The sequence below is a fragment of the Dendrobates tinctorius genome, unplaced genomic scaffold, assembly GCF_039654945.1.
Source record: "Dendrobates tinctorius isolate UK_male_01 unplaced genomic scaffold, ASM3965494v1 ptg000203l, whole genome shotgun sequence".
NCBI classification, from domain to species: domain Eukaryota; kingdom Metazoa; phylum Chordata; class Amphibia; order Anura; family Dendrobatidae; genus Dendrobates; species Dendrobates tinctorius.
Window position 1 is genome coordinate 10,159 of NW_027361870.1, and position 9,842 is coordinate 20,000.

The window sequence follows — 9,842 nt, forward strand, 5'->3', positions numbered from 1 at the left end:
GAAAAAACAATCTCAAAATCAATGGGATTTGTTGAAGCGTTCCAGAGTTATCACCACATAAAGTGACATTGGTCAGAATTTTAAAAATTGGCTCCGTCACTAAGGGGTTAAATAAACTACAGCCTGGGGAGAGTATTTTTCCGAAACCTGAGAAGCCTTTTAATCCGTGTGCAAATGGCGATAAGTGTTTCTATGAAGTGTAAGTAGTTGTCTGTAAAGTGCTTTTTCTATTCCAGATTCAGCCGTACGAGAAGATAAAGTCTAAAGGTCTGCCGGATAACATCTCGTCTGTCCTCAACAAGCTGGTCGTCGTCAAGCTCAATGGAGGTTTGGGAACCAGCATGGGATGTAAAGGCCCGAAAAGTCTGATAGGAGTTCGTAATGAGAACACCTTCCTCGATCTCACTGTGAAACAAATAGAGGTGAGCTATGTACATACATCATGGGTTTGGTGGGCCTCCGAGGGCAAGTGCCATCTTGGAACTAATGACCCCCCCTTCATTGGAAACCATTTGGCATATTTCCGAGGTGAAAGGAGTCATGAAGGAATAATGTATATATTTGAGGCCAAGTAGGAATATTCAGTTTTGGGAAATGCAGCATCAAACAGGGTGGTGGAGATGTAGCGCCATCATATTCCGCAGCGCTTCATAAACTTAACCATCACTGTCCCCATTGAGGAGCACAATCCAAGTTCCCTCTCAATATGTCTTTGGTCGGCGGGAGGAAACCCACGCAAACACGGGGAGAAGATAGTAACATAGTTATTAAGGTTGAAGGAAGACTTTAAGTCCATCTAGTTCAGGGGTGTGGAACCTCAGGCCCCAGGGCCATTTACGGCCCTCGATGACCTTTTATCAGGCCCCCGAGCAGATTCTCAGGGACTGCATTCTTTGACAGGGAGCTGTATTTTGATTGACACAATTTCATTAATTTCTTCTTGCTCTGTTAGCGCACACACACGCAGTGTTCACTGCTGAACATTGAAGGGCATGCAATGAAAGAGTAAGTCATGAAACCAGTGCCAGAGTCAGGATGTACTTTGTGGGCGGCGTTTGTACGGCCCCCGAAGGATGGTATAAATGTCCAAATGGCACTTGGCAGAAAAAAGATTCCCCACCCCTGATCTAGTTCAACCCATATCCTATCCTAACCTGCCCCCTAACATGTTGATCCAGAGGAAGGCAAAAACCCCCTGTGGCAAACGGTAAGCTTCACATTGGGGGAAAAAACTCCTTCCCGACTCCACATACGGCAATCAGACTAGCTCCCTGGATCAACGCAATATTAAGGAAATTAGTGTATATACCCTGTAATATTATACTTTTCAAGAAAGGCATCCAGTCCCTTCTTAAATTTTAGTAGGGAATCACTCATTACAACATCATATGGCAGAGAGTTCCATAGTCTCACTGCTCTTACAGTAAAGAATCCGCGTCTGTGAGTATGCTTAAACCTTCTTTCCTCCAGACGTAGAGGATGCCCCCTTGTCCCCGTCACAGGTCTAAGAGTAAAAAGATCATTAGAAAGGTCTTTGTATTGTCCCCGCATATATTTATACATTGTAATAAGATCACCCCTAAGCCTTCGATTCTCCAAACTAATTAACCCCAAGTGTAATAACCTGTCTTGGTATTGTAGATGTAATCTCCTTCAGGGTTATTGTTACTGGGCCTCTGTATTTTCAGGTTATTTATTGTGTTTTTGATGGTTTATTGGTGTCTTGATACAGAATGTTTTTGTACCTATTGGTTGCCATTTTAGCACTTGAACAAAACGTACAACACCGACGTTCCTCTTGTGTTGATGAATTCCTTCAATACTGATGAAGACACCAAGAAAATCCTGCAGAAGTATAGCCACTGCCGGGTGAAGATCTACACTTTCAACCAGAGCAGGTGCGGTATAGCGGTGCTGATGCTTTAGATGACGGATTTAATGTTTTCTTCGGGAAAGATTTATTCAGTGAGGTTGCAAATAAAATTTAAAAAAAGAAAACGACTGTACATAGTTAAAAATTCTCCACGATAACATTCCTTGGCATAAGTAATTAAAATACCGTCTGTAAAGCTGAGCTGTTTACTGCAATTGTCTGGAAACACCTGAAACATCCTGGTTTCTGTCTCATTAAACTGCTTTTATACACCCGGGATCTGCTTATAAAGGCAGCATAAAATCTAGGCCTGATGATCACAGGCAGGTGTTTTCAGTCCTTTCTGGCATTTGTAGTTAGGATAATAAATGTTTTCCGGAATCAAGAAGAAAATCGTCAAGAGCGTAACACATACCTCCGATGAGAAATAAAAACTTGACAGTGCCCTCAGATCCTGCTTTGTGGTCACCATTTTCAGAGCTATATATTTTGTGCCGCTGACCCCTTTCTTCATTAACACAAAGTCTACAGCGGAGCTGCAGTCCGGCCACGATCACGTCGTCCGTAAATCTTTAAATTGGCATGATACTTGCCATTCTTCTACCTCATTAGTGTCAGTTCGCTCTTCTGTTCATGCCCCACTAGCACTGCGGAGAGAGATTGGTTGAAACCGTGCTATCAGATGTTTATATAAACCAGCAAGTTCACGTAGAGACTCGTAATCGGCTAGTAATGACCTGTGTGCGTAAGATGTAGTCAAGATCTGTTGGCTATATCTCTATGTGCTCCAGCAGCAGAAATCAGCAGGGAGGAAGTAAAGGGATGCAGTAATTAAAGTTGTCTTGTTCTCCTCCAACTTGAGGAATGTACAAGTATTTATAGCTAATAAAAAGTGTAGATCATCTCTTTTGAATTCTAAAACTTGAGTTTTTCCTTTTAAAGGTGTAGCTATGCCACTGGAGGTACACTCTCCATGGTCAGTCATTTCAACAAATTTTACATAAATCAATAGGACGAGAACTTTTAATAAACTGCAATATATCTTAGCAGAGAATTCGGCTTCTTCTCTCCAAACTGAAAAACAGCTATAATTTCATCTTGGTCAAAGCCTAATGCATCTGTCGTGGAATCAGTTACAGCTGCTTATTGAAGTCTATGGAGAGGGAGGAGCAGAGAGAGGCAGAGAGACACACACAGAGGGTGCTGCTTTCTAGTAAGTGTTTCTCATCCCAGATCAAACACTTCTCCGTAGTGTTCTCCATGCTGCTGCTGATTCATATAGAGACAGAACAGCAGGAATCCCCCATGCCTGTGTACTGTAAATGGGAAACCTAGCGACTCCTGTCCACCCACTAATTCAAGGACACCTGAAAAAGAACAGTCGTATAAGGAGGAAAACAGGTGAAAAATCCAGAATACACGTAAATGGTGTACATACTCATGCCAGCTTATGCTGATAATTCCAGGTTTATTGCCCTTGTAAATTTTTATGCTGCAGTGAGTAAACGTTGTAGGTGGTCGGTGACTATTAATGTTCCCCGAAGCACAAATAATTGTATGATTTAAATGATTTTCTCACATACCCTAAAAATAAAGTAGATCAAGCAATAAACTGTAAATTGGGAACTCTAGTAATCAAGATGAAGCTTTCATTCCTTTATGGGGCGGGTTCCCATATGTCTGCAGCAGACACATCCTTCCTATGACCTTCTCCCACCATGTCCACCTGGAGGTCCAGGGGCCTGCATGTTGTGCTGCTTCCAGCTCTGGGGGCCTTGGAGAATACGGTATACTGCGCACTGACCGGTGTCCTGAATATTTTCCGAGAAACCTTAAAAGAGGAAATTAGGAACAGATCCCGGGAGCGAGTATCTCGCTTTACGCTGCGCTAACCACCAAGGAATGTCTGCTGGAGAAGAAAAATCTGGTTCCGATCGCGGTGAAGCTGATCTCAGGTCTTCTGTCAGTTTGCGTACAGCCCATGAAATATTAATTTTTCCTGTTTCTTGTGCCTCCGCGATGAGACTGATTTTTCAAGGGGATTTCCTTCTGCAAATCAGCAAATATGTCAATGTGTCGTGAAATGAAATATTTTTATATAACTTTGGTTTTTAATGACATTCCATATTTTAAGCTCCAACTTTTCGATCAGGAGATGATAGAGGTGCGGAGTGTTCTAATTATCGGTTCTCATTACATTAGTTTTGCCCCTCTAATGAGCGAGCACTCAATATCTCCGGTGCCTCTGACCTTATAGAAGGGGGCATTAATATGCATCTGATACATAACCCTTGATTTATAATTACATAATACATAAGTTATACCTTCATCTTTTTTTTTTTTTTTTTTATATCCCTTTTCTTCTCACTCTACGACCACAGGAGATTGGTGGTCACACATGCTCCCCGCTGCTTCACTCCGTGTCTATGGTGCCGATGGAAGTGGCTTCAGACTTTGGATAAGACTTTGGCTAGGGCGTTGCACCCTTTCTGATCCGCTACCCTTCCCCACAATGCCAAGTATCTCAGACGGGATCATTTCCTAAGTATCTGCTTTCTCTTACAGATATCCGCGTGTGAATAAGGAATCTCTCTTACCGATAGCCAAGGACCTGTCCTATTCTGTGGAGAATGCTGAAGCCTGGTACCCTCCTGGACACGGGGACATCTACGCCAGCTTTTACAATTCAGGACTTTTGGACACCCTCATAGATGAAGGAAAAGAATATATTTTTGTCTCCAATATTGATAATCTCGGGGCTACTGTAGACCTCTATATCCTCAATCACCTCATGAATCCGCCCAATGGAAAGCGCTGTGAATTTGTCATGGAGGTTACAGACAAGACGAGGGCCGATGTCAAGGTGAATGTCGTAGCTTGATAGAACCATCCATCTGGTGACGACTTGTCCACTTACACCATGAAGAAGTCCAAGCGTGAGGGGGAGGGGTGCATGTATTTATAACGGCCTATAGTAACTTGTTTCTTTGCACCATATTGCAAAGTGCCTGGGACAAGGTATTGTCCAAATGTTTCCTCCGAAAGATTCCTCCTGGTGATCAGCTGATTTCTAGAGCCTGCTGCTGCCAATTCTGTAAAGCGGTAGGTAGTGCTGGGCATTGAGACGTCAGAGTAGGCAGATGCTGATCGGTACTGTCCACATACCCCAATGCTGATGGGGCAACGGTCCTGTGGGAGTTACGTGGGCACGGTACTGTTGCGGCCCTCCAAAGCAGACGGTGCACTGTACTGTTGCGGCTCTCCAAAGCAGACGGAGCGCGGTGCTGTTGTGGCTCGCCAAAGCCGACGGGGTGTGGCACTGTTGCAACTTGACGAAGCCGATGGGCACGGCGCTTTTGGTGGGATCGCAAAAGCCAATGGTGCGCAGTGCTGTTGGTGCTCGCAGAAGCCGACGGGGCGCGGTGCTGTTGGTGCTCGCAGAAGCCGACGGGGCGTGTTGCTGTTGGGGGATCGCCAAAGCCAACGGGGCGCAGTGCTGTTGGTGCTCGCAGAAGCCAACGGGGCGCAGTGCTGTTGGTGCTCGCAGAAGCCGACGGGGCGTGGTGCTGTTGCAGCTCTCCGAAGCCAACGGGGCGCGGTGCTGTTGGTGCTCGCAGAAGCCGACGAGGCGCGGTGCTGTTGCAGCTCTCCGAAGCCAACGGGGCGTGGTGCTGTTGGTGCTCGCAGAAGCCGACGGGGCGCGGTGCGGTTGCAGCTCTCCGAAGCCAACGGGGCGCAGTGCTGTTGGTGCTCGCAGAAGCCGACGGGGCGCGTTGCTGTTGGGTGATCGCCAAAGCCAACGGGGCGCAGTGCTGTTGGTGCTCGCAGAAGCCAACGGGGCGAAGTGGTATTGGTGCTCGCAGAAGCCAACGGGGCGCGGTGCTGTTGCAGCTCTCCGAAGCCAAAGGGGCGCAGTGCTGTTGGTGCTCGCAGAAGCCGACGGGGCGCGGTACTGTTGGGATCGCCAAAGCGAACGGGGCGCAGTGCTGTTGGTGCTCGCAGAAGCCAACGGGGCGAAGTGGTGTTGGTGCTCGCAGAAGCCGACGGGGCGCGGTGCTGTTGCAGCTCTCCGAAGCCAACGGGGCGCAGTGCTGTTGGTGCTCGCAGAAGCCGACGGGGCGCGGTGCTGTTGGGGGATTGCCAAAGCAAACGGGGCGCAGTGCTGTTGGTGCTCGCAGAAGCCAACGGGGTGAAGTGGTGGTGGTGCTCGCAGAAGCCGACGGGGCGCGGTGCTGTTGCAGCTCTCCGAAGCCAACGGGGCGCGGTGCTGTTGCTGCTCGCCAAAGCCGACAGGGCGCGGCACTATTGCGGCTCTAGGTTCATAGTAGATAGAAGTTGTCCAAGAATTTTCCCTGTAGAGCAATGCTGATATTATATTCTGCTTTGCTGTAAATGGGGAATAGTTTTGAGCTTTGTAAATGTCTGTGTAGGTCATTTTAGAGAGAATATTCCCATAATGAATGTAGTTCTGAACATTTGATCACATTGGACCTGTCCCCACGGCTGACTTTAGATGCAGGTCTGGGAGGTCTGCTGAAGATTTGTCACTTATGAGTAACATAAAAATGGAATTCACTTTATAGATTTGTGTGACACAAGGCGATGGTTCTCTTTCCAATCAGCACTTTCTTTGCAGTTTGCTTTTCTTTTTGGCTAGAACCACCCCCCTCCCCCCCTTTTGTCTCCCATCTCCAGTGCATAACAATAACCCATGTTGTTAAAAATGATAATGTGTGTATGTAACCAGAACTAAATCTGATATATGTACAAGGATGGCTGAACATTGTGGTGCTGATTGCTGGGCGTCTAACAGTCCCTAATCAATGCTCCCTTCAGCTCTTTTTTTTTTTTTTTTCTGCACTGTGCAAGACCTGCGATTTTATTGGGGGCGATCTAGGAAAAAAGTTATGGGGGAAAAAAAACATTTTAAGTAAAGGTGAAGGACTGGGCATGTTAAATTTTAGCATGACTGATCATTTCTTACACTAGAGATGTGCTGCATGCTCAGCCAAGCAGAGCGTGCATATCTTTGCTAGATCAGACTGATAAGGTGAGGTGCACATATGAGGACAATTTATTTTTTTTTCCTTATATGTATTCGAGGCATAAAATAATTTTTGCGACAAAAAATTTACCGTAGTAACAAATTTTGCACTCTTTGGCTTTTTGTTACCCAGGGCATTCAACTAAGAAATAGTCCGTGGTCAAATCAGTTGAATGGAGTTCAGAAAAAAAGCAAAAATGGCTGAAAGGTTTGAACTCTCCAGTTAGAATGTCAGATCAACTCATTCTGTAGCCAGCAACGCGGAAGCTATAGAAGGCAAATGGTGCAAAGTTTTTAATGAAACTTAATTGCAAACATTATATTTAATCCCAAATATATGCATTTAAGATAAATAAAAATAAGGTGACCCAAATACTCTCCTATAGACAGATTTGTTTTGAACCTCATGAACAGGGTTGGGGTAGGCGCTGCTGACTACTGACGTTTCTGGGGTCGGTCAATGATTGCATGGTGATAATGACGTCCGGCACACATTCTCCGCTCTTTCCCCTCCTGTAGGGAGGTACGCTCACTCAGTACGAAGGGAAGCTGCGACTGGTGGAAATCGCTCAGGTGCCCAAACCTCACGTGGATGAGTTTAAATCGGTGTCAAAATTTAAGATCTTCAACACAAACAATTTGTGGATCTCCTTGTCTGCAATCAAGAGGCTGCAGGAAGCCAACGCCATTGACATGGAAATCATCGTTAACCCGAAGGTTTGTGTTCCAGTTTTTTTTTTTTTTGCATATAATGTTAGAAATTGTGTCCATCCTGCTACGGTGCAAATAAAAACCCCTGGTGCCAATCTCCTCGCAGACCCTGGATGGAGGACTGAACGTCATTCAGCTGGAGACCGCCGTCGGAGCCGCTGTTAAGAGTTTTGAGAATTCTCTGGGCATCAATGTTCCTCGAAGCCGCTTCCTGCCTGTAAAAACCACGTCTGATCTGCTCCTGGTCATGTCCAACCTCTACAGCCTTAATGCCGGATCGCTGACCATGAGCGAAAAGCGAGAATTCCCCACCGTGCCTCTCACGAAGCTGGGGAGCTCCTTCACCAAGGTAAGGACGGCAGCCGTGTCCGCGGCATTACATAATCTTGTGTTTTTGCTTTGTGTTGTCAAGAGCTTCACTGCTCTCCTCCTAGAAGGAGTGGCAGGCGTCCTGTGCCCGCTGTCCCAACCGCTTAGATAAAGCGACATCAGACCTAGAAATTACCAAGGACATTTAAAAGAGACATATTGTCGTCTTTATCGCCTTTTATTCTGCAGCAGTTACTGCATGATCCCAAAATAGCCAGTATTGTGGAAATCCAGCAGTTAATGGGTCACTGGTGATGGACAGTCTGTGCCCTGCCCATTAGTCAGGTCTTAAGAGCTCTGTGCTCTAGTGGAGACAGGGTAGAGAGTGGGGAGGCTCCTGCTGCAGTCGGTTGTCTTACGGCCACACACAGAACAGTGAGGAAATAGAAAATTGTTCTATTTTTCTGTCTTCATTGTAATGTAAGACAATAGAATCAAAGGAAAAGAAATTAAAGGTAGAAGTTCTGGAATTTTTTATATTTTTCTCATGTTCCATATACCTTTCAGGTGCCATGGACTCCCTCCATATCTTTTATGTTATATGCATGTGTATGTACGTACATATATAGATACTACCTCCTAGTGCTCCATCCATCATACAGTTGTCACCTTTTGTGTGCTTTATTCAGTGTATCATGTTATTAGTGTCTTTGTGGCTCAGATATAGGAATATAAGGAATTTAATCCCTTAAAGGGAACCTGTCGCCTGTTTTGGCCGCTATAAGATACTGCCGCTGCCTTTCAGGGCTTATCTACAGCATTCTATAATGCTGTAGATAAGCCCCTGACCCAGCCTGAAACATAAGAAAAACAAGTTTTATTATACTCACCCGGGGGCGCTCCAGTCCAGTGGATGTTGCAGGTCCGGGTCCGGCACCTCCCATCTTCTTGCGATGCGCAGGCGTAATGATTTGCCCTGTTGAGGGCAGAGTTAAGTACTTCAGTGCGCAGGTGCTGGGCCTCTCTGACCCTTCCTGGCGCCTGCGCACTGAAGTACGTCTGCGCAGGAGCGAGGAAACAAGCAGGAGGGCGGCGTTGCAAGAAGATGGGAGGCGCCGGACCTGCGACACCCATCAGAACGGACCGCCCCCCTGTGAGTATAAATTTATTTTTCTTATCTTGCAGGTCGGATCGGGGCTTATGTACAACATTATAGAATGCTGTAGATAAGCCCTGAAAGGCGGTGGCCACATATTATAGCGGCCAAAACAGCTGACAGGTTCCTTTTAACACTCCATGACTGATATATCCATCATGGATCTAGTCAGGAGCTATGCACCTGCTTCACATAAGGCAGACACCTGGTGTATGACACAGCCGGCATCTGCGTCTATCTGCAGCAATTTTAACTAGCTCCAATCCCTGCTGTTGACCCTTTTAAATGCCGCTGTCAGTGACTATTCAGCGCCTCCACAGAACAGTCACAGGCTGCCAATGAGTAGCCATATTGGTACTCCTGTGAAGACTAGCTAATAGAATGCCGTGATGAGGATTATATACTGCTATCGTGCGCTGGCAGGTTTGAATCTCCTAAGGGGAGCTAAAGGAAGTGAAAAGTATAAAAATCACCACCAGTCTCCCCAGGGAAAAAAAATCTATATTTAAAGAGAAAAAATAAAGTTTATCACCAGATCCATAAAAGTCTGATCTATCAAAATAGTTTAATGTTGTATAAAAAAAATAAATAGAATTTTCTTGTTACTGCATCTTCCATAAAGTGATCATTTTGGTATGTGCGCCAAAATAGTGCCGTCAAAAAACAAACCCCAATACAAATATATATATATATATATATATATATATATATATATATATATATATATATATATATTATGTATGTATGTT

The 9,842-nt window shown here is 45.5% G+C and overlaps 1 protein-coding gene across 1 annotated transcript in view; it reads left to right on the forward strand.

Moving 5' to 3' along the window:
• The first annotated feature begins 214 nt into the window (after positions 1 to 214).
• LOC141057229 (UTP--glucose-1-phosphate uridylyltransferase) overlaps positions 215 to 9,842 on the forward strand; it is a 16,979-nt gene continuing 7,351 nt past the window's right edge. Inside the window, exons 1-5 of the mRNA XM_073553757.1 lie at positions 215 to 422; positions 1,765 to 1,898; positions 4,439 to 4,736; positions 7,437 to 7,634; positions 7,735 to 7,977. Coding sequence (XP_073409858.1) covers positions 342 to 422; positions 1,765 to 1,898; positions 4,439 to 4,736; positions 7,437 to 7,634; positions 7,735 to 7,977 — 954 coding nt within the window. The 5' untranslated portion in view covers positions 215 to 341. The remainder of the gene's footprint in view (positions 423 to 1,764; positions 1,899 to 4,438; positions 4,737 to 7,436; positions 7,635 to 7,734; positions 7,978 to 9,842) is intronic.